Source organism: Bubalus bubalis, chromosome 11 (assembly GCF_019923935.1).
Source record: "Bubalus bubalis isolate 160015118507 breed Murrah chromosome 11, NDDB_SH_1, whole genome shotgun sequence".
NCBI classification, from domain to species: domain Eukaryota; kingdom Metazoa; phylum Chordata; class Mammalia; order Artiodactyla; family Bovidae; genus Bubalus; species Bubalus bubalis.
Window position 1 is genome coordinate 59,939,829 of NC_059167.1, and position 25,743 is coordinate 59,965,571.

Genomic DNA, 25,743 nt, shown 5'->3' on the forward strand with positions numbered 1-25,743 from the left:
TACGCAGCTTTGGAAATCTAGGTCAATGGAGAGTTAGAATGTCCTTCCCATATCTGTTATTTCAGTTGTGCATTTTCATAATTAAACTCATAATTCAAGATTTTCTGTCTTTGTTAGTCCCAGATTGCTGATACTTTTTTATGCTATCTTCTTATACTATCCCCAGCAAACTCTCTGGGTTTCAAATACCAAACAGAAAAGCAGCTGTTTATTTTTATATTTTAAAATAAAGCTATTATGAAGCTATTTTCTTTATTTTATGCAGCTGTATAGTATTCAATTAATGTAGTGTAAATGTATCTTTCCTTGTATAGCTGTTGTTTCTGGTGTCGTTATTTAGTAACGCCTTCCTGATTTTAAGGTTATAAAAGGATTTTCCTGTTGTTTGTTTTTTTTTGTTTAATTTTTTATAATATCAATACTTAAATCTTTGATATAAGGTATTATTTGCTAAAGGTATGAAATATGAATTCAACTTCAGTTTCATTCTAAATATCTACTCATTTGCCTTGATACTATTTATTAAAAACTTAGGTTTTCACTAATAGATTTGATATGCCAACTTTATTATATACTAAGTTGCCACCTAGATTTTAGGGCTTTTTCTGGAAATTCTATTCTCTTGCATTAATATACTTAGTCCTGTGCTAGTCACATACTTCTGATTATTATGTCTTGATAATACCTATTAAAATATATTAGAAATAATTCTCCTCCTATTTTCCCTCACCCCCTCCACACAAACACACACAGACACACGTTGTTGCAATTCCTTTTTATTATATCTGGCCATTATATTTTCCTCACATAAAACATAAGAATCAGTCTACTGAGTTGAAAAAAAGAAAAAAAAAACACCTCTCAGTGTTTTTACTGAGATCTCATAAGTTTGTACACTAACTTTGGGAGAATTGACATCTTTATAATATTCTGTCATCTTAATCAAAATAAGCTTCCTCAGAGAGCTCAAAGCTTAGTTATTTTATAAGTGTCCAGAGTACTGATTCCTTAGTGGAATTTGCCCTGTGTGCTGCAAGTACCAAACAGAAGATGGTAGAGTTGAAGGTCATTTTATTGGTCTATCTTTAAATTCTCCCAGGTCTTCTTTTGTGTCCATCAGGAGTGTTTCATAGTTTTGTTTTTGTTAATAGATTTTATACATACCTTGTTAGTTCTGTTCTTAGTTTTCTGTTTCAGTTTTTTAAATTAAGCTAGTAACTTACATACAGTAAGATGTTTAAGTGTACTGCACAATGAATTTTTAAATTTGTATACACTCATGAAACCACCACCCAGATCAACATTATCAGAATCTCTGAAGGATTCCTCATGCTCCTTCACAATCAACACCTTCCCATCTCCCTGTATCCCCTTGCCTTCCCACTGCCCTGGTTAATCACTATTCTTATCTCATCACTATAGATTGGTTTTTATGTGGTCTTGATCTTCAGATACATAGGACCAACTAATATACACCTCTTTTGCCTGATTTCTTTTGCTCAATATTATGTCTTATGCTCAATATTATAAAGTCATTCATGTCATGTGTGCCAGTAATAGTTTATTGTTTTCACTGTAATGTAGTATTTCATTGTATAATTATAGCATAATTTATTCATTCTTCACTTGGCTGGCATTTTATTTGTTTCTAGTTTTGGGCTATTATGATTACTGTAATCATCCTTACTGTGTGTTTTTAGTGGACATAAATAATGGTTATCAGTTCAGTTCAGTCGCTCAACTCTTTGTGACCCCATGGACTGCAGCACGCCAGGCTTCCCTGTCATCACCACCTCCTGGAGATTGCTCAAACTAATGTCCATCAAGTCAGTGATGCCATCCAACTATCTCATCCTCTGTCGTCCCCTTCTCCTCCTGTCTTCAGTCTTTGCCTGCATCAGGGTCTTTTCCAACGAGTCAATTCTTCGCATCAGGTGGCCCAAGTACTGGAGTTTCAGCTTCAGCATCAGTCCTTCTAATGAATATTCAGGACTGATTTCCTTTAGGATGGACTGGTTTGATCTTCTTGCAGTCCAAATGACTCTCAAGAGTCTTCTCCAACACCACAGTTCAAAAGCATCAATTCTTCAGTACTCAGTTTTCTGATTTGGCCTAATCTAAGACCACCAGAGTATAGTCCAGCAAAGTCAGATTTATTGACTCCTTTCAGTGAGGGAGAACACACACCAGAGGAACCATGGAACATCTCATTAAATAGGAAAAGAAGAATTAGAGAGTTTGGGGGGAAAGTGGAAATTAAGTAAAATTTAATTAAGTAAAAGTAAGTGAAAACTTAAAGCAAAGTAGGGATGTGTGTGAAAAGATCTATACTGTAAAAATAGATTCAGAAGCCTGTTTCTTTGGAAACTTGAAATGTTGTATTCAGAAACTCCTTTAGTTGATGGTCTGTATCTGCGTTGGAAATTAAAGCTACTTCTCTCTATCAGTGACTTAAATCTTCCAGGTGAGAGTGGAGTGGTTCATTTTAATAAATATGATTTAATAAAGCAAAGTTTCTGACCGCCTTTGATTTTAGAGACTGATATTTCTCAATAGGAAAGCATAGATAATTCAGAGAGGGGATCATCATGTGATGCTTTACCTATGCAGCATATCCTTGGGAGAAACATTGTTTCTTCTTTTGACTTTGCATTTGGATTTGTGTCTGTCTTCCCAGTCTGATGAATGGTCAGGCAGATTACTGTCTCATTCTGATCCAGATATGGGTGTATGACCTGAATTTTCTGTTTTTTAAAAAAAAGTTTCATCTGAAAAGCCACTTTTTGATTGAGTCCAGTTGATACTGAAAGCTCAGCCTCTGTGCACAGGTGCCAAATCAAATCTCAGAGACAGAATTTTGGGTGAGATAGAAAAGAATAGCTGTATTGCTTTGCCAGCCATAGCGGGACACAGAGAGCTCCTGCCCCAACTGTGTGTCTCAACCTGGGAGGAGTTTTATAGCACAGTGGTTCAAGGGTGGGTGAGGTTGCTGATAAGATTAGGGTGTGTGCAGGGTCTCCACTCCTCTAATTTAGCCTCAAGTAATCTTGTTGATTACTTGATTACTTGTGTGTGCAGGGCCTCCACTCCTCTAATTTAGCCTCAAGTAATCTTGATTACTTGATTACTCTTAATGAAAGTGAAAGTGGAGAGTGAAAAAGTTGGCTTAAAGCTCAACATTCAGAAAATGAAGATCATGACATCCGGTCCCATCACTTCATGGGAAATAGATGGGGAAACAGTGGCAGACTTTATTTTGGAGGGGGCTCCAAAATCACTGCAGATGGTGACTGCAGCCATGAAATAATAAGACGCTTACTCCTTGGAAGAAAAGTTATGACCACCCTAGACAGCATATTAAAAAGCAGAGACATTACTTTGCCAACAAAGGTCTGTCTAGTCAAGGCTATGGTTTTTCCAGTGGTCACGTATGGATGTGAAAGTTGGACTATAAAGAAAGCTGAGCACCGAAGAATTGATGCTTTTGAACTGTGGTGTTAGAGAGACTTTTGAGTGTCCCTTGGACTGCAAGGAGGTCCAACCAGTCCATCCTAAAGGAGATCAGTCCTGGGTGTTCATTGGAAGGACTGATGTTGAAGCTGAAACACCAATACTTTGGCCACCTGATGCAAAGAGCTGACTCATTTGAAAAGACCCTGATGCTGGAAAAGATTGAAGGCAAGAGGAGAAGGGGACAACAGAGGATGAGATGGTTGGATGGCATCACCAACTCAATGGACATGAGTTTGAGTAAACTCCAGGAGTTGGTGATGGACAGGGAGGCCTGGCAAGCTACAGTCCATGGGGTTGCAAAGAGTCAGACATGACTGAGTAACTGAACTGAACTGAACTTTATCTTCTTGATGAACTAATCTGATTCTTTTAATATACCCTTCTGTGGTATTTCTCTGCTGTGAAGAGTGCTGACCTCTTGAAAAACCTTAAAGACTTTGTTATATGTGTCCCTTGAGGTGGAACCAGGACCCTGCTCCAAGAGCTGCACTATTGTTTCCTGGCTATCCCCCTCCCCCATCTTTACATCCCTTCCCTTCCCAGGTTGAATCTGCCCTTTGGAACTCCGGGAAGGTGGGGGATGCACAGAAAGGCTTCTGTGCCCAGCATCCCTGTAGGGTCCTGCTTGGTTTCACAGTTACCTAGGAAACCAACTAATTACAAAAAATTGGCACCAAAGGGGATTTGAGAGGTATCAAAAAAGAAAATAACTGCCCAACTATTGGTTTAAGTGTATGATTTTAGATGACTCACAAGTAAATTTTAGCCAGGTATTTGGACTGATACCAAGGGCTGAGGCTACACAGAGCAGTATTAAGAATAAAGACTCTACAGAGGTAACAAGTAGTCTGTCCACAATCCAGAACCTTCAACTGGCAAGGAGGAAGAAAAAACTGTAGCTAAAGAGCTATAGTATGCACATTAAAGTATGAAAATCAGAGTCTTCTATCATCTTGTTCCATTGGACTTGAACAAATGACTCTTTTCATATTGTCATCAGCTTGATTCAACAGATTTGTGTAGAAATTGCCTTCTTGTAGCCATCTACTTCTGAAAATTGTCATCTCCAGTTTGAGATTTCCTACTGAGACCATCTTCTGTTGATTTAAATTGGCCCATGTCTCTGTAATTAAGACAAATTAATACAAGGATCATTGCTCTGTTTTACCATTCTATTAATTATTAACAATACCTGGCAAGATTCTATTTATTGAGTTTAGGGAGAAGTTTCCCAGAAGACAGTTTCTGAGTTCTAAATCATAAAAAGATTATTTCAGAGGAAACACTGCTTGGATATGTTTGAATATAAAACTGTGTACTGTACAGGTCTCAGCTATATTAGTCTGTGATATTGTAGAAACTGGAGTTGGGGGCAGTGTTCTTCGATGTATAAGACACTCAGTTTTGGGCTTATTGAGAGAGAGTTAATGAGCCCCTGAGAAAGTAGATCTCACTTTCATTCAAGCCAAACAAACAAACAAAACCCATTTTAGGCTAAGGAGGTCTAAGAATTTCTAAAAGTTTATCCAAGTTAAGTTTGAAAATTCCATTTGTCCTTTTTATTTTACATGAAGACTAAGAATGATAAAGGTGATAGAGATTTTGAGGAAGATTTATTGTCTCACAAACCTCCTTAGTAATAGTTATAGACAAGTGAGTGTTTACTAGAGAAGTAATTAGAATTTTCCCAGATAGGAAACAAAAACTAAGACAACATTTTTTTGGCCATTATTAAGGTTGAGCCTTTTTAAACAACCTTTGAGCCACTCTAATAGATATACAATAACCAAAGCAAAAGCCTTTGTTGAAAAATTACCTGACGAATAGCATACCTATGTGTTCCTCCACATTGGTATTTGTTAAGCTGCAGGTTGCAACGCAATCCATGACATCAATTCAGATTTTTTTCTAAGGCACAAAATAGAAAATATTCAACTGCATCAGTTGGATTAATAGATACTATACTATAAAACTTTTGTGGAATTTGTTTGTTGTTTTCTTAGCAATTTGACAGTGTCAACTACAAATTGAGGGTTTGAATCCCTTTGTGGTTGCCATAACTGTTGACTTTTAAAAAAAATGCACAACATGAGATTTAAGTTTTATTTGGGGTAAAATGAAGGCTGCAGCCTGGGAGACAGCACCTCGGATAACTCTGAGAAGCTGCTCCAAAAGAGTTATGGGGGAAGGACAGTATATTTACGATTTTGGTTAAGGGGGCATACATGCAATCAAGCACATACTTAAGTAGAAAGTTTCTGCTGGTCTCATGAAGCTTCTGTTATTCACAAGAAACAGTCATCACCATGAAGGATTTTAGTGCTTTTCTAGGTATGAGGAGATAGAAGAATTGGGCTTTTGAAAATCAGCTTTTAAAAATACTTTTCTGTTGACTTGACCTGCCAGCCCCCTACCCCTACCCTGAGCACAGGGTGCTTCGTTTCTGCTCTCCACGTTGAACTCCTTCAGGGGGTGTGCCAGGTCAGCAGCTGCAGCAGCACATGATTTAATCCTTGTAGAGATAGATGTGTGTGTTTTAGCCACTCAGTTGCGATCTGACTGCAATCCCATGGACAGTATGTAGCCTACCAGGCTCCTCTGTCCATGAAATTCTCCAGGCAAGAATACTGTAGTTGGCTGCCATTTCCTTCTCCAGGGGATCTTCCCGACCCAGGGATGGCAAGTGCCAATTTGTAGTTGAAAACTGTGATGTGCCTAGATGCATTTTTGTTTTTATTTATTTGGTGTTAACTGAGTTTCTTAGATCTATAAGTTGGTATGTTTTATTAGCTGTATAAAATTTGGGACCATTATTTCTTCAGTTTTTCTGCCCTAGATTCTCTCTTCTCCTTCTGGGACTCCAATTACATGTTAGACCACTTGATGTTGCTTCATAGGTCACTGAGGCTCTGTTCTCCCTGCCCCCTGTTTTTGTTCTCTGTACTTCAGTTTAGTTTCTGTTGCCCAGATTTTAAGTTCGTTGATCTTTTTTCCTATTGTATTCTGTCTGTTATTTAAGCCTATTAGTGAATTTTATTTCGTATATTGTATTTTCTGGATCTAGACTTTCATTGATGTAGATAGATTGATAGAAAAATAGATAAATGGATGGATGGATAGATGGATGAAACATACATGTATACATGTATATACACACACATACATAGTTTTTATCTCTCTACTGAGAATTTCCATCTGTTTACTTATTGTGTCCATCTTTGCTAATTTCAACAGCTGTGTCACCTCTGAGTCTGTATCTGTTTTTTGTGTGTGTGTGTGTGTGTGTGTGTGTGTAATAAAGTTTTATTAAAGTATAAAGGAGATAGAGAAAGCTTCTGACATAGGCATCAGAAGGGGGCAGAAAGAGTACCCCTGTATCTGTTTTTTAAACTGGTTATGATTTTTATTTTTTTTCTACTTACTCTGTAGTCATTTTTTATTGTATCTTGGATGTTGTGATACAACATTAAATGTCTGGATTTTGACCTCTTTATTTTAAAGAGTGTCTGAAGCATAAATTAGTCCTTTCAAGGCCTGTCTTAGATTTTACTACAATATTCAGCAGTTTCTCCTCTGGGTGGAAATTCATTTCTTTCCTTTTACTGTGTGATCACTAAAATTTGCATTTAGCTCACAGCACTGTGTTAGCTGTTTTCTGACATACCTTGCAGAGTATTGCTTTGCTTGTGGGCAACTTAGTATGCAACCAAAGATTTCTCTAAGGAGACTTCTTGGTATATTTTTAGAGTTCCTTCCGTTTTCTCATTTCTGGTGTTCTGCCCTTCAAATTCCCACTGTCTGAGAAGCCCCAAACTACTCCTTTTTCCTGTGCCCAGTGAAACTGTCTTTGGGTTCTGTTTTCTTGGAAAGTGAAAGTGTTAGTTGCTCAGTCATGTCCAACTCTCTGGAACCCTATGGACTGTAGCTCACCAGGCTCCTCGGTCCATGGAATTCTCCAGGCAAGAATACTGGAGTGGATAGCCATTCCCTTCTCCAGGGGATCTTCCTGACCTAGGGATCGAACCCTGGTCTCCTGAATTGCAGGAGGATTCTTTACTGTCTGAGCCACCAGGGAACCCCTCAATATAGGTATAATAAGTAAAACAGGAATTAGATTTACCCTTCTGCTATAAACTACCAATTACTAACATGTAATAGAAATATGTGTGTGCATACAAAGTATATGAAGCAATTATTTTGAAGCAATGGATTACCAGACATCACAGGTTTATAATCTTTCTAGATGGTAGTAAGATCCTTACTCACCTTGGCTTTATAGGGGTAAAGAATCTGCCTGCAATGTGGGAGACCTAGGTTCAATCCCTGGATTGGGAATATCCCTTGGAGGATGGAATGGCTACCCATTCCAGTATTCTTGCCTGGAGAATCCAATGGACTGAGGAGCCTGGCAGGCTGTGATAGCTCATGGGGTTGCAAAGAGTCAGATATGAACGACTAACACTTATGCCTATAGTAAGTAACATCTTTTGGAGATAAATGAGGATATATCATAGAAGTCCTCCCCATCTTTGTATTTTACAAGCCAAACACACAGCCAAAGATACTGCTAGGATTTTTGTTAAAGCGAAACAAAACAACTTGGAGTCTATTCTTTTTTTTTAATTAATTAATTTATTTATTTTAATTGGAGGATAATTTCTTTACAATATTGTGGTGGTTTTTGCCGTACATCAGCATGAATCACCCATGGATGCACATGTGTCTCCCCATCCTGAACCTCCCTTCCTACCTTCCTCCCCTCTGGGTTGTCCCAGAGAACTGGCTTTGAGTGCCCTGCTTCATGCATCAAAGCAGGTCATTTATTTTACATATGGTAATATACATGTTTCAATGCTATTCACTCAAATCATCTCATCCTTCCCTTCTCCCACATAGACCAAAGGTCTGTTTTTTACATCTGTGTCTCTTTTGCTGCCTTGCATATAGGATTGTCATTACCGTCTTTCTAAATTCCATGTATATTTGTTTATATACTGTATTGGTGTTTCTCTTTCTGACTTACTTCACTCTGTACAATAGGCTCCCCACCTCATTAGAACTGTGGAGTCTATTCTTCTAAGCAGAACAATGATATTGGAGATTCTAGCATTCTTTGCCATAAGTCATGGCTGTAGTAATTTTAGACTTGCATTAAGGAATTTGATTTTTTTTTTTTTAAGGAATACTTTTCATGTGATAAAGTAAAATATCTTAAATGTTTATGTTATAAAAGAAATGAAATTGAAATTTTTATTTTCAATTACTGATATTGGTATGGATGGATACAGTTGATATTTCGCTATATGTTTAATGAGAATTTATGAACTTACTTTCTCTAGTAATGTTTAAAGTCTTGAAATTTGCTAATTATATAATTGTTATGGAAAATTATATTTTCTTTCTTTTCTTTCCATATTTACACGTTTTATAATTCATTTCTAGGCCTGTGTGCCAGTACTTCTTTGACCAAAAGAAAAATACCTTTAACTTATCTCTGTCTCAAATGAGAGAAGTGGTTCTTTGTGAATTATAGTAATGGCTCTTAAATTAAGATTTTTTTTTTTATTTTAAGTCATTATAAATAAGCAACTTCTTTTTATTTTATGTTATTTTTGAAAAGTAGAGAATACATTTTATGGAATATCTTTCTTTGAAAATTTTATGACTTAAATGTTTTTGTTTAGTATCATGAATTATGTAAGTGCTCTGTGTTGCTTTATAAATCTTGTTTTTAGGGATAAAGATAACTGGATCCTTTTTGAAAGACTTTTTTTTAGTGTATTTTGTTTATCAAGATTGTATTTAGGAAACTTGTATCTCTACAATGCAAGTGTGTATATTTTAATTTTTTGATCTTTTAATCACATTGTATTTTAGAATTTTAAAATTCTGTGTACTTCAAGAGTAGGTAATAAGTCATCCTTTTCTCTGATTTACAGAATATTTCATGTAAAAGAAGTTAGTCTATTAGTAATTCTAAAATTGGTCTGATTAGGCCAGATCAGATATACATTTAGCAAAATATAATATTAGATTCCTGAATGTCATAGTAATATTTAATTTAACAAATATTGTTATTTTTAGATAATTATAAGTAATTTTGGAGGTTTCATCCTGCCATAAATTTGTAGTTTAAATTAGTCTCAATATAGCCTGGATAGAAACATCCTTAAAGTGTTTGCTTTCTCACCTACTTTTAATACACAAATCTTTTATACACAAAATTGCTGTTTAATTTCCTGATTCCAGTCAAGAATTAAGTAGAATTGTTAGGAAAATACCAAATTGCTACTTTCTTTTGGGGTGTTCTGGTAGTAAAAAAATTAAGAGTTTTTGTCTTTTCCTCTTCTCTTCTCTTCCTTCCTCCCTCCCCAATACAGACGCTTCTCTTTGCATTTTCAAGATTGATCCTTTAAGTTAAAGTTTCTGAATATCTGTTATATTTTACAGTTGACAAATTACAGTTTGAACCTCCTTTGAGAAAAGAAACAGAAGCACGGGATGAAATGGTAGGACTTATGACTTTTAAAGTATTTTACACATTAAAATTTGAAAAAACTTATAATTAGGTATAGTTTGATCAAAGAAAAAAGTAATATACTCTTCAAAGCGTTAAGTTTTGATAATGTATTTCACCCATTCCCTGGTAGCTCAGACAGTGAATAATCTGCCTATAGTGCAGGAGACCTGGGTTCCATCCCTGGGTCAGAAAGATCCCCTCGAGAAGGGAATGGCAACCTACTCCAGTATTCTTGCCTAGAGAATTCCATGAACAGACGATGTGGTCGCAAAGAGTTGGACATGACTGAGCAACCAACAACACACATTTCACCGATTAAAGTTTGAAAAAGCTTATAGTTAGGTGCATTTTGACTAGGGTACAGTGTGTAAATACCATTTTAACCATCATTTTGACACTTTTAAGTCTTGAAGAATTCACATAAAATTATTAAATACATGGTATGATGCTAAGCTTTAAACTCTCAGGATCTTTTTACTTACTGATTCTGTTAGGTTTAGAGTGCAATTTTGCACTGCCTTACTGTTTTTAATATTTATTTGTTAATCTAGCCCCTTTTTTTAAAACCATTGCTCGTATTTTAGATTACTATTTGGTTAACCCTTTTTCTTATCTAAAAGAAAAGAAACAATAAATAAAGCATGATATTGTTAGGGTTGGCCTAGGTGTTATTCTAACATCTACTTTATTTTTAACCATTAGTAAAAGTATAGTTTTTTAGAGTAATTATCTTCTGTTAGTGGATTTCTTCATTCTTACATTTGGAAGTGGTGCTCTTCCTACTGTATATATTGCTGGACAGTAAATTCTCAATTTTCATGGTAGTCAGAAAAAATATGGCACCAATAAATTGAAGATGATTGACTAAAACAGTGCTCAGTTCTCCGTGCTAATGGAGTAGTGATGCACATAATTCAAAGTTAACATTTTTCTGTTTTGCTTTGGAATGTACTAGCATGTTGGTAAAGCGGGCTTGTCACATTTTAAGCTGTGTTTATAATCTTTTTTACATTTAAGTCAACTAATAATGAGTTATTGGCATAAATATGTCAAATGACAGCAAGTGTAGCTAGAGACTACACAGTTGAAAGCCAAGATGATTAATAATCATGACAAAGAATAGTTTTTTGAATCAAATAAAGTGACTAATACCTGTTTTAAGGTAACATGTTTAAACTCTTTTTTACCTTCATAGGGAGTATCATCAGACCCAAATTTTCTGTTACGGTGGAATCCTTTTGTTGATGGTGCAAATACTGGCAAGTAAGTTGTTTTTCTAACATTATTTTACTTGATTGTATAAGAATAACATTTGGTGGTGAGTGATTTATTCTAATAAATTTTAATTTTTATTCTTATAAAAGTTGTACTATGCCTCTTGTCAGTAAAAACCTTCTGACTTATTTTAATTTCCCAAAGGCAACATGTGTTGATCATTAAGGTTTTAGGGTTTTATTCTCTAAATAAAAATACAGTACGGTAATGTTGGTATACTAAAAGATGAGCTGCATGATGATTTGGGAAAAAGTACCATAGTAGACGTCAGAAAGCCCCAGTTCCATCTCTGCAGTGTGATTTCTTCATATTCTAGACGTGTCTTTCCTCAGTGATAAAGTGATGGGGCTGACCTGGGTGAGTTGTTCCAAACCAGTTAGTGCATTTCAATGCCTAGAGAGCTCTTGTGGAAGTACAGATTCCAGGACCCCCACATTAGGATTTCAGGTCTGGGGTTGGCAAAGTATGGCCTGTAAGCCAAATCTGACCCTATTTTTTGTGCATCCCACAAACTAAAATGATATTTACATTTTTTAATGGTTGAAAAAAATCAAAAGGCAAAGTAAATTTGTTACACATGAAAATTATATGAAATTTAAATTTCAGTGTTCATAAATGAAGGTTAGTTGGAACACAGCTATGCTCATAAGTTTATACATGGCTGCTTTCATGCTTACAACATTAGAGTTCAGTAGTTGTGACCAGTATATGATTCATAGAGCCTAAAATATTTACTGTCTAACCCTTTATAGAAAAAGTTTGCCAACCCTTGCTATGGAATATAGTCTTTGGAAGTGGAATCTAAGAATCCTCAAAGCTTCCCAATTGATTGCAATCACTGGATAAATGTGTGAAACCAGTGGGCTAGATCAGTGATTCTCAAATTTTGGTATGCCTGGAAGATCACCTGGAAATTTTGGTAAAATGCAGAATCTGATTAAGTAGGTCTAGGGGGTACACTTTCACTTTTCACTTTCACGCATTGGAGAAGGCAATGGCAACCCACTCCAGTGTTCTTGCCTGGAGAATCCCAGGGACGGGGGAGCCTGGTGGGCTGCCATCTCTGGGGTCGCACAGAGTCGGACACGACTGAAGCAACTTAGCAGCAGCAGCAGGAGGTACATTTATAAAAGTTTCCTTGGGAATTCCCTGGTGGTCTAGGGATTAGGCCTCAACGCTTTTACTGCTGAGAGCCTGAGTTCAATGCCTGGTTGGGGAACTGAGATCCTGTAAGCTGCATGATGTGGCCAGAAAAAAAGTTTCCGTGTGTTACTAATGTTGCTGATATCTGGACCCCACTTGGAGTAAGGAAGGGTTTGATGATCCAGCTATTTGAATGTATGATTCACTGTGGATTCCAGCTGTAAAATTCTGAATCTTTTTGTAAGTGAGTTTAATTTAGTTTTTATTACATATTAAATGTAGCAAAGCATAAAAAGTAAAAAAGACTGTGTTCACATTATAAAAGCTCTATTTTATAGTTATACTAACACAGTTTGACAGAATGAGATCTTAGGTCTTCCTGTAGGTTTTAAAATTACTCTGTGCCGTGATCCAGTTGTCTTTTATATTCCTTGAATAGAAGCAGATTTTAATGCAGATTTAATGCTCTCTCTGTTTTATGTTATGACCACTTAAAACCATCTAAATTGAATTTTTCTCTTTGTGTTAGATCAACCTCAAAACGTGCAATACCACCTCCCCTACCTCCTAAGGTAAGCAACTTAAAGATTTTCAGCAATAAATCCTTGTTTAAATAATAAATTTTAAAAGTAACTTTATTGAATTTGTTCACAATCCTCTTAAATATATTTTATATATAGTTTTCTTCAAGAGCATATTGTGATGTAAAAATATATTTTAAAATATTTCATGATAAATATAGTATCTTCGTAGCTATTAGAAAAAGGCAAAGATAGATTATTAGTCATTTAAGAAAATGCTTGACCACATTGAAAGGAAAGGAGTTCATCGTTTACAGTCCTCATTTATTACTACAGTTGGACATTTCACTAGAGTCACACTTCATTAAGTCATTTTCCTTGCTTGTTTCTAGTTATTAAATATTTCATGGATTGTGTATATGATTTTATTGGTTATAAAAACATCAGTTTGAGGCTAGGGCTATTAAAAGTCACATGGCAAGTTCATAGTTGTTTTGAGACAGTAACTAAGCTCTTACTTACCTTACTTACTTGGCCCAGTGAATTGAACTATGTAGGAGAAAGATTAAAAAGCCATATTTTCTCTCCCTAAAGTCTTTGATATATAATAATAACAGTGTTAATGTTTTATGTCCAGATTTATTAAAGTACTTTTATGTCTTATTATCAACTAGCCAAGGATAAACAGTTACCCTGAAGACAACCTCCCAGATGAAGAAAAGTCATCAACTGTAAAACGTTGTCCTGATTCAGAGAACAGAGCTCCCCAAGTTCTCAGAAGACAGAGTAGCCCCAGTTGTGGTCCTGTAGCCGAGACTTCATCTATTGGTATGGCTAGCAGTATCAGCAGCCCTGGAGTGCATACAGCTAGATACTGTGATCTCGGTAAATAAATCAAAGTGAAAAGTGAAAAGAAAGCCATTTTGTTCAAATTTTAAAGACTTTTTTTTCTTTAGTCAGTCTTATTATTGTTTAAAACTTTGTGAAAGTTCTTTAAAATTCCACATGGATGGACTATAAATAGATTCAATCCAATCCAATCCCTAATTTGATCCCTTACTAAATATTATAGGATCTAGAAAGATGAATGGATGACCCTGCCCTCCAGAAGTTCATGATCTATAGCAAAAGTTATATCCATGGGCACATAAAATTAGACAAGACATTTTGTTTTAAGTGTCTCCTACAATAAGTAACTGTATATAACAGAACACCAGAGCTCTCTGAGGGAGAGAAGGATAGGGTAGAGAGGAGGTAGGCCCTTGGTGAGCCTTAATAGTTGGAACCAGTGCTGACAGACTTGCATAGAGAACAAAAAAGTGAACAAATGCACTGAAGCAGAAAATCTAGCTTGTGTTGGAAGTACAGCCTAGTATATAGAAGTGTGAGCTTTTGAAGGGTGTATGCTGGGAAATAGAACTTAAAAAGGTAGAGGGAAATTAAACTCCGAAGGCCTTGAAGATCTGCATCAGCAGGTCGTGTTTCACCTCTCTCGGAGTATGGCAAGGCCCACGTGGTTGTTGCCATGTATTAAGACCACTGCTGCAGTCGCTGTGCTACCACTGCCGCATCTGCAGAAAGGCACCAAAGATACTTGACCGCATCCGAAAGTAGAGAACATTTCCTAATGAAGGATCACCCAAATGCAAAACAAGTACTGAGGGGAAAGGGAAATTATTTTTAAAGTAAGTTTTTTATTTGTATGGTCATTCAACTTCTAACTGTGATTCTCTTTAGGAAATGGAGATGGTATTTCAAAATTGATGAGTGAAAACACAGAAGGATCAGCACAAGCACCGCAGTTACCACGAAAAAAGGACAAGCGGGATTTCCCTGTATGTATAACAGGCATTTGGTGATTAGTTGTAACTAATACTGTATCATATAAGGAGCATAGTCTATTTAATTCAAGACTTGGAATAACTGGACTTCTAAATGTATAAAGTTTTTTTTTTAAGGCTTTAAGAGGTCTTACAGTATTACAAATTTTTTTTCCCACAGAAACCAGTTATCAATGGCCTTCCACCAACCCCAAAAGTACTGGTAAGGAATATTTTTATTTGAACCATTTGTCAGTTTTTCTTTAGAAGCTGAAAATAGTTTATTTGCTGTCGAGTATCGTAAGGTGCTGAAAGGAAGGATTCATAAAATACTGAGGCGTCAAATTCATTTGAATATACCGTGAATCCAATCGTGTACCCTTATTTGAGTCAGTTAGTTAGAGTTGGGTGAATTTCCATTTTTATAAATATGGAGAGTTGACTTCTTCAATTAGCCTACAAAGGCCAATTTCACTTTAATGTGATGATATTAATAGTATTGTATCCTCTTCATTATGTGGGTTAAATATCTTTCTATGCCTGAAGTCATTTTTACATTGAACTATAAACAGTGGACAGGAACACAGAAGCTTCTGTTCTCTGGCCTTTCAGTAGATCCTCTCTGTACTGTAGTTCAGCCAGTCATAAGAATGGGTGCCTTTTAAATTGTTTCTTTTTATACAGTAGAAGTTAAGCTTAAATATTAGTCTTTTTGTCTCATCACTATTATGGAGGTAAACTGCAAATATAACTGTTATGTTACTCAATAAAGTCATTGTTTTGCATTATTAAATCTTAGTCGTAAAGATAATTTGTGACTTAGATACCTAGAATGTATCATTGATATATGTAGATGTTTTGGTAAATCTGATATTTTTGCTCTAAAATAGAGGATTACTCAAGGAAAGAGTATGAAACTCTCTTGATAGAAGGAGTTAATCAATATATCAAAATATGAATTTTGTTTTATAATGAGACCATAAGTATATGCAAATAAGAGTTTAGCATTTCATAATAATCTTCAGCTATTTTCTAAGAATATAAAAATTATCTAATCGAATAACTCAACATTTCTTTCTTTTTAAATAAGATGGGAGCATGTTTTTCCAAAGTTTTTGATGGCTGCCCTTTGAAAATTAATTGTGCAACATCTTGGATACATCCTGATACAAAAGGTAACATTTCTGAAACTTTTATATACCTTTCTAACAAAGTATTTATTATTGGAAAGGATTTTTATGATCACTGAACTGAGGGCTTTTTACTTTAAAAAATACAGCCTAGAGACTAAATAGTATGTGTAACAACCTAAATAGGTAAACAGTTTTGGTCCAAAAGCGTTAGAATTTTAGAGCATACAAGAACAATTCCTGATTAAAAGAGATGAAAGAGCATCACAACTGATTGCAACCATAATTTGGCATTTTTCTTTTATTTACAAAGACAGTACTGGGCCAATTGATAATCTCAGAGTCAAGATATTAGATAATATATTGCTTCAGTGTCCTGAATATCCTGATTCCCTGATTTTGATATATCCTGATTTTGATCATTTTTCTGTAGTTATGTAAGACCTTTTTTTTTTTTTTTTTAAGAAATGCACACAAATATTTAGGAATACAGGGATATCAGGCTTATAACTTAATTCAGGAAAGGGGGGAAATGTGTGTGCAGAGAGAAGGATAAAAACAAAAGTAGCAAATGTTGACATTTGTGGAATCTGCATGAAGTATATTCAAGAATTCGTTGTATTATTATAATGTTTTTGAAAGTCTGAACTGATAAAGTAAAATTTACTCTTAAAAATTTAGGCTGTGTGATTTTAAAGTGAGGAAGCATAACACATGGGGAAAATTTGGAATCAAATATATATGGGTTGAGTTCCCTAGCTGTCATTACTGTGTGACTTGGAAAAGATACTTAATACCTCTGGTTCTCAGTGTGATCATTTATAACATAAAATACTCATAATACTCACCTTGTTGCAAAGAAGAGAGGAGCCAACCTGGTTGTCTGGGAATTAGCAGAGATTAGGCAGTGGAAGTTGTTCTGGAAATGTTTGTTTCTACTTCAACGCGGTCATAAAGACAGGTTGTGTAATTATCTGCTTTATGTGCCATAATTAGAAAGTATAACAGAAAATAATATTAACAGTAAGCAAATTTTTTTTAATACTTGTAAACTTTTTATTTTTCTAGAAGTTTACACTTACAGAAAAGCTAGAGAAATAGTACAAGAAACTCTGATATACCCAGAATCATCAAGAGTTTCTTTTTTAACACCCTCACCAAAACCATACTATTTGTTTATTTATTTTTATTTAAGTATAGTTGATTTACAATATTGTGTTAGTTTCAGGTGTACAGAAAAGTGATTCATTTACACACATACGTATATTCATTCCTTTTTAGGTTCTTTCCCATATAGGTTATCACAGAATATTGAGTAGAGTTTGCTGTGCTATACAGTAGATCCTTGTTGGTTATCCATTTTATATATAACCAGTACTCTTGCTTGGAAAATCCCATGGACGGAGGAGCCTGGAAGGCTGCAGTCCATGGGGTCGCTGAGGGTCGGACACAACTAAGCGACTTCACTTCCACTTTTCACTTTCCTGCATTGGAGAAGGAAATGGCAACCCACTCCAGTGTTCTTGCCTGGAGAATCCCAGGGACTGGGGAGCCTGGTGGGCTGCCGTCTGTGGGGTTGCACAGAGTCAGACACGACTGAAGCGACTTAGCAGCAGCAGCAGCAACAGTATGTGTGTTCATCCTTTTGCCACATTTGTTTTACTATTTTCTATCTATATGTGCATTTTTTTTTTTCTGAATCACTTGAAGGGTGAGTTGCTCCTCTTCCCCTTATCACTTCACCATGCTCCTCTTCCCCTTATACTTCACTTTGTATTTCCTAGGAGCAAGAATCATCTCTTATATAATCACAGTACTATTATAAAGATCAGAAACTTTATCATTGATATAATACTGTTTTTTAATCCGCAGTCCATATGTAAGTTTTTTTAATTATCCCAGGAGTGTCTTTCATTTTCCTCTCTTTTTTCCCCCCAAGCCAACATCTAGTTCAAGTTCACGTGTTGGATTTGCCTATCATGCCTTTAGTCTCCTTTAGTCTGAAAGTTTCTCAACTTTTCTGTCTCACTTGATCATGCCATGTTTTGAGGCTGCTTATTTTGTAGAATGTCCCTTAATTTGGGTTTGTCCATTGAGTCCTCATGTGTAGATCAAGTTATGTATTTTGGGGGAAGGAATATCACAGAAGTGTTTTTGTGCTCTTCTCAGTTCATCATGTCAGGAGGCACTAGGTATCAACTTGTCCAAGTGCTAGTGACATTAACATTGACCAGTTGGTTAAGGTGGTGTTCACTAACCTTCTCCTCTGTCAAGTTCCTATTTTTCCCTTTCTAAGTAATTGCTTAATTAATTTCCCAAAATAATTGATAGGTAGCTAGCGTGGAGATACATTGAGACTTGATAAATATCCTCTTGCTCATCAAGCTTTCACTAACTAGTTTTAGCATACATTGACAATCCATTGACATCTGTTAACAGTTTTACTCCTTTCTCATTTATTCACTGTGTTTGAATAAGATGACATGTAATGAAAATTTCATTTTAAAAAATTTTATAGTAAGATTAAGCAGAGTTAGTAACAATATATCTACTTTTTAAAAAATGAAGAATTGGGGAAAGAATTAAAGAAGGTAGCATGGGTTTTACAAAATAATTTTTCTTTGGATGGGTGGGTGGCTATCTAATTCTTAATACCATTAAAATATAAGGCCATTATTTTAATGAATGATTTCAGAAAATGTTAATAAAGAGTCTGGTGATTTATCTCAACTATTTTAGATCAGTACATTATTTTCGGAACTGAAGATGGTATTTATACATTGAATCTCAATGAACTACATGAGGCAACGATGGAACAGGTAATTTAGGAGTTTTAACTCAAAAAACTAGCTTGGACTAATTGAATAAAGGAAATATCTTAATTTTAGGTCAATTTATATGGGCCCCAGTTTTAATTTTTATGATTTAAATATTTAAAGTGGTGAAATTATACTCTTTAAATGTTCATGTATGAAGATTTTTTTCTGTAAGGTTGTAATAATTTACTGAAAGGTAGAAATAGTTATTTTTCTACTCTCTCAGACTGTTGAAATTTGGAGGTTGAGGGGTAAGGGAATGAAATTGGAGGGTTTTAATTATCTACTTTTTTCTTAATAGTTATTTCCACGGAAATGTACTTGGCTCTATGTTATCAACAATACTTTAATGTCATTGTCAGGTATGTATATGATGAAAATAATATGATAAATAAACCATGGACAAGCAGAGAAATGTAATTTTAATATATATTACTTTAAAATGTTGTTATTTAGGGTAATTATAATCTAGTACAGTTAACCTTAAGGCTTGTAGGTGTTTTTGACCGGTGTAGAATAGGAAGAACCCTGTAGTCAGTTAAAGCTGAACTTCCCACACATGCCCAAGAGCTACACAGCTGAATGGACAGGGATTGTCCCCTGAGGCCGTCTCTTTCACAGTCTCTGCTCCTGCCCCCATCCCTGCCTTCCGCTGAGAATCAGCAGTTGACGGGAAGGAATCAGAGGATCCAGCTGCTTCCTTCTTTTTTTTTTTTTTTTTAATCATAATTATGAATTTTTTTTTAATTTTATTTTATTTTTAAACTTTACATAATTGTATTAGTTTTGCCAAATATCAAAATGAATCCGCCACAGGTATACATGTGTTCCCCATCCTGAACCCTCCTCCCTCCTCCCTCCCCATTGAATACATTTGAATCAGTTCTAATGAGGTGGATGAAACTGGAGCCTATTATACAGAGTGAAGTAAGCCAGAAAGAAAAACACCAATACAGTATACTAACGCATATATATGGAATTTAGAAAGATGGTAACAATAACCCTGTGTACGAGACAGCAAAAGAGACACTGATGTATAGAACAGTCTTATGGACTCTGTGAGAGAGGGAGAGGGTGGGAAGATTTGGGAGAATGGCATTGAAACATGTACAATATCATGTATGAAACGAGTTGCCAGTCCAGGTTCGATGCTTCCTTCTCTTTAATTTTGAGCCAGTCACCATCTCTTGTCTCTCGGCCTTAGGTTTCTTTTTTTTTCCATAAATTATATCTATTTTTAATTTTTTTTAATTGAAGTGTAGTTGATTTACAATATATTGATTTCTGCTGTACTATAAAGTATTTCAGTTTTCCACATATATATTCTTTTTTGTGCTCTTTTCCTCTATGTTTTATCACAGGATATTGAACATAGTTCCCTGTGCTCTACACAGTAGGACCTTGTTGTTTATATGTTCTGTGTGTAATAGCGTACATCTGCTAAGCCCACACTCCCAGTCCACCCTTCCCCACTACCCCTCCCTGTTGACAACCAGTGAGTCTGTTCTCTACTTCTGTGAGTCTGATTCTGCTTCATAGATAGGTTCTTTGTGTCACATTAAATTCCACATATAAGTGATTCATGTGGTATTTGTCTTTCTCTTTCTGACTTACTTCACTTAGTGTGATCATCTCTAAATCCATCCATGTTGCTGCTCTCAGTTTTCTTAACTGTAATATTAGGAGGATATTTAGATACTTAGTAACAACCTCACAAGATTGCTGTGGGGGATTAAGTGAGATGTAAAGAGTACTTAGTTAATTGTGAAGACTTAGAGATATTCCAGAATTCTGGACCAGATATTTATTAGCCAACTTGGACCAAAACTTTATAAAGTCTTAAAAATAATCATAAGGGTTTTGGAGCAGTCTATTCTAATTTTGTTGTTTGTGCTTTTTTTGTTTTGTTTTGTTGGGGATAGACAGGTGTTGTTTTAGGCTTTTTTTTTTTCCAGTCGTTACCTGCCAAAAACAGTTTTCTTACATTTTGGATTTAAGTGGCTACCTAAAGGTTCGCTACTTGCTTTCATTCTGATAGTATAGTTGGCTCTCTGTATCTGCATGTACAGCTTCAACCAACTGCAGATAGAAGTTTGTTTTTTTTTAATTCTAGAAAATTCCAAAAAGAAACAAAACTTGAAATTTGCCAGGCACTGGGTCACTATTTATATAACATTTACTTGTATTAGGTATTATACATAATCTAGAGATAATTTAAAGTATATGGAAGGGTGTGCATAGGTTATATGCAAGTGCTTTATGACATCATTTTATATGAGGGCCTTCAGCAACCTCAGATTTTGGTATCTGCATGGCGGTCCTGGAATAATACGTGTGATGGGACCACTGTACAAGATAGTTGATTATTTTTCTCTTTCCTTAATCCTAATGCTGTTATCTATTAAAATAGCACTCATTGCTTTCTCCACTTTGAATACCTAAGTTATTTTAACATTCCTTAATTTTTTTTCAGTTTTGTTTGATACTCTGATGATAATATCCCAGCTATTATTTACTGTACTGTCGGACTTTTTGTTATTAAGTATTCCTTTCAGCTACTCATGCTTTAAAACATAGGTGCTGATACAGTTTTAACTCATTATGAATTGTGGCTAATTTAAGATATGTCATTTTCATAATTTTAGGTATGTGTGTGTGAGTCTTTATAACTTAAACTCTTCTACTAACCATCACCTAGTAGAGATTCTTCAGGAATTTGTGTATTTGAGCTAATGACAGTTTTTACAAAGAGCATATTATTTGATTCTCCACAAATGTCTTTTTAAAAACTAGGATCCTCAAATGACTGTTTATTCTCTTTGATTTTGAGTCCCCCAGTTTTTTTTTTACTTTTATCTAATAAAATATTACTATATCATATTATATTATGAAAATAAACCTAATTCTATTTGAATTAACAATTCTGATTTGTATTCATATAGAGTCACTTTCCTCCAACCACTTTTATATACCTGTCTGTGTGAATAAGCTTAAAAGCCACACAGAGTACATTTTATATATTTATAAAATAACTATAGAAAGGCAGGAAAAAGCTAGCCTATAAATTAGTTATTTCCAAATTCCACTTAAAATTACCTGTGGAACTGAATGAAGATAGGTAGCATTGCTCAATAAGAGAAAACGTTCTGTTTAAGAGTCTGCATTTCTGTGCATGAGTGTACATACATGTACATGTGTTAGCTGCTTAGGTAACTAGTTATATATAAAGGGGTCTGGAGAAAGGAAGGGTGGTATAGTGTTAGGCAGAATGCTGCATTTTGAAAAGATACAGAAAATTTTGTGAGGATAAAGTCACTGTTTTTCATGTTTTCTCATAGTAAAATGATAGATACTATTTGGGACTGTTATAGTACCATGTCATATATAGTAAGGAGTCAGATATTTACCATATCTTCCCCTTTTTAATGTGGATTAAATACGTGTTTTTGACATAGAAATCATAGTCCAGTTATCCTGAATAATGATAGCACATACTTGTAGCCCTGTTATATCCTATGGCATATAGTATTAGTTTGCTTTACTTTTCTTAGTATTTCAGTGTTATCTTAACACCTCTTTCACAGTTTCAATCCAAGGTTATGTGGTAGATTATTCATAAATAGGAGTAGCTCAGAAAGATAATGTAGTGATTATATAGTTTTCCATGTTGTACTGAAATAATCACATGTGCATCATCGTGACTCAGCCTATTTTGCAAAAATGTTTAACAATTTCTTTTTCTATGTTCACTTCATTAAGGTTTACATATATTCTGTCCAGATCACCTATTAGTCAGAATATATCTAATTTTGACCTGTTAGTCAAAATATGTCTAATTTATGTATTGGGAAACACAATTATCTGTTACTTTCCTAAAACTTATTTTACTTATTATCTTTCAAAGTAGTACTAACTATGTATTTTTGTTTATGTTTTTCTACTTTGCTTGGCTTTTTGAACATGTCTGGATTCATCATTTTAGAAGGTAATTATTATTTCTTTTGCTTGAAAATTGTATTTCTCTATTTTAAATAATTGTAATAAAAATAACATGTTTCTCTTTTTTAGGAAAAACCTTTCAACTCTACTCTCATAATCTTATTGCTTTGTTTGAACAAGCCAAAAAACCAGGACTAGCTGCCCATATTCAAACTCATAGGTTTCCAGATCGCATACTACCAAGGTACTAAATATTTTGATTCTGCTGGGAGTGAGGGGAATTAGTGTCTATTTTTAAAGCAACCAATCTTCTTGCCCACTGAAAAACTTCCTTTGTCTTAATTTTGAAAGGTAGTTTACATTAAAGTAAATGTCATATAGAGTTCAAAAGATAAGTGTTTTATGATATAAATTCCCAGGCCCTATACTATCATATAGTTTGGAGTCATAGTTTAAGATGATTTTTTTAAAGCTCCTTGACTAATTCTGATGGAACTGATTCACAGATCACTCACTGTTTGAGAACCACTGTAGTAGAGTACATTTATATTGTCCTGTGTTTACAGAAAGTTCGCTTTAACCACAAAGATTCCTGATACAAAGGGCTGCCACAAATGTTGCATAGGTGAGTAAATACTGTTTCTCAAACTGAATGGTTAGAACTTTTAACATCTTTAAAATTATCTGTAAAGTTCTTAGAGTATTAAATAAAGGAAGGGAAGCTTTATATTTGTTTTAAATAAGGAGTTAAGGGGCCACTGAAGCTCAGGAATGTATAGTGGGACATGGCATAAAAGCGCTTGAAGATAGTAGCCCTGACCTGATGCTTTCTCGGAGCACAATGTTCCTCAGATTTTTTTAACCACAGTCCCTAAGGCTCTATCTCTGCTAATATCCTAGCTTTCAGTTAGCACTTACCATTTACTTAACAGTTATTGAGTAGTGCTTTATGAACATTATTATTCCAGGACTCTGGCCAACTCTGAAGTTAGAGGGAGCAGTCCATACAAGACCACTCTCACTTCTGTTACCAGTTATAAGTTTACCAATTATAACTTTCATGGTCAGAATTTCACTGGTATGACTCAGAAATCGCTGAAATTGGTTATACTCTTGGCTTTGGTTTGTTACAGGGAAAGGATATAGATTAAAATCAGCTAAAGGAAGATGTGCATAGGGCAGAGCCCAGGAAAGATACAAGATGCAGAGCTTCTGTTGTCCTCCATAGAGTATGGATAGTGTTACTTTTCAGGCAGTGATGTGTGATAATACACAGCATTGCTAACTAGGTAAGCTTACTCAACAACCTCAGTGTTCAGAGGTTCACTAGGGCTCTATCACGTAGGCATGCTCAACTGCCCATGTGGCTGACCTCAGTCTCTAGCCCTTCTGGAGGTCAAGTGATGCTGCATGACCCAAAGCCCCTACCCTAAATTGCATGGTTGGTCTTTATGGCCTGATTATTCCCCATCCTAAGACTATCCAATGTTGGCCAGACCATGGGGTCGCAAAGAATCGGACATGACTTAGCAACTGAGCAACAACAATGTATCAGCACTGCCTTTATAAAGAAAACTGAGTTAGCTTCGGGGTGAGTATAATTCAGTAGTTGCTTTTAGCTAAACTTCATGTTTTCATATAAAAATATTCAGTGTTCTGAGTGTGTCTGTTCTGTTTCTTTCTAGTCAGAAACCCTTACACGGGACATAAATACCTCTGCGGAGCTTTACAGTCTGGAATTGTTTTACTTCAGTGGTATGAGCCAATGCAGAAATTCATGTTGATAAAGGTATATATTACTTTGTTTACATTGTCTTCTTTAGAAAACACTAATGTATAATTGAACCTAAAATTGTAGAATCCCATTGCTACCAGCCAGGATCATATTTATAGGTATTTATTTGGTTTAGGGGCTTTTGTGTTCTTAAGACTTTAAAGATTTCATCTTTATTTTATATTAATAAACTTCCAGAAATAACACATTCATAAAGAAGAATGTGGCCAATTCTCTAAAATATATGTTTATGGAAAACTGATCCTTATCATGATCATTTAGATGTAGTCATTTTTTTTAATTGAAGTATTATATTGTGTTTCAGGTATAGAGCAAAGTGTTTAGTTGTATATTTCTTTTTTCAGATTGTTTTCATGATAGATTATTAAAGGTATTAAATATAGTTTCCTGTGTTACACAATAAATCCTTATTGCTTATGTATTTTATGTATAGTAGTTTGTATATGTAGACTTCTTATTTATCCATTCCCCACTCCCTTTCTTTGCTTTTTATGTCTGTTTCTGTTTTGTATATAGATTCATTTGTATTGTTTTTTAGATTCCACATATAAGTGATATCATGTATTATTTGTCTGACTTACTTCACTAAGCATGATATTGTCTAGGTCCATCCATGTTGCTGCAGTGGCAATGTTTCATTCTTTTTATAGCTGAATAATATCCCATTGAATATATACAGCACGTCTTATGCCAGTCATCTGTTGATGTGCACTTGGATTGTTCCCATGTCTTGACTGTTGTAAATAGTGCTGCTGTGAATGCTGGGGTGCGTCTATCTTTTCAAATTAGTTTCATCTTTTCCAGGGTATTCCGGGAGTAGGATTGCAGGTTCATATGGAAGCTCACTTTTCTGTTTTTTAAGGAACCTCCATAGTGACTATACCAATTTACATTCCTACCAGTAGTGCAGGAGTGTTCTCTTTCCTCCAAATCCTCCTCAGCATTTATTATTTCTAGACTTTTTAATAGTGGCCTTTACGATTTGTGTGAGGTAGTACCTCATTGTAGTTTTGATATGTATTTCTCTAATAATTAGCAGTGTTGAGCATCTTTTCATGTGCTTAGTAGCAATCTGTATGTCTTCTTTGGGAAAATGTCTATTTAGGTCTTCTGCCCATTTTTTGATTGGGTTTTTTTCTTTTCTTGATATTCGAGTTATATGAGCTGTATATGTACTTTGGAAATTAAGCCCTCGTTGGTCACATTATTTACAAATATTTTCTCCCATTCTGTACAATTTTCTTTTTTATTTATAGTTTCCTTTGCTATGC

The 25,743-nt window shown here is 35.1% G+C and overlaps 1 protein-coding gene across 4 annotated transcripts in view; it reads left to right on the forward strand.

Moving 5' to 3' along the window:
• MAP4K5 (mitogen-activated protein kinase kinase kinase kinase 5) overlaps positions 1–25,743 on the forward strand; it is a 123,387-nt gene that overhangs the window by 78,166 nt on the left and 19,478 nt on the right. For 3 of the 4 annotated variants that reach the window (XM_025295799.2, XM_025295800.2, XM_025295802.3), the window contains 13 exons: positions 9,964–10,022; positions 11,229–11,296; positions 12,981–13,023; positions 13,647–13,857; positions 14,710–14,807; positions 14,974–15,015; positions 15,883–15,967; positions 18,662–18,741; positions 19,040–19,100; positions 22,721–22,723; positions 22,807–22,921; positions 23,244–23,302; positions 24,363–24,466. In XM_025295799.2, coding sequence (XP_025151584.1) covers positions 9,964–10,022; positions 11,229–11,296; positions 12,981–13,023; positions 13,647–13,857; positions 14,710–14,807; positions 14,974–15,015; positions 15,883–15,967; positions 18,662–18,741; positions 19,040–19,100; positions 22,721–22,723; positions 22,807–22,921; positions 23,244–23,302; positions 24,363–24,466 — 1,028 coding nt within the window. The remainder of the gene's footprint in view (positions 1–9,963; positions 10,023–11,228; positions 11,297–12,980; positions 13,024–13,646; positions 13,858–14,709; positions 14,808–14,973; positions 15,016–15,882; positions 15,968–18,661; positions 18,742–19,039; positions 19,101–22,720; positions 22,724–22,806; positions 22,922–23,243; positions 23,303–24,362; positions 24,467–25,743) is intronic. The other variant, XM_025295801.2, reaches the window with a different exon arrangement.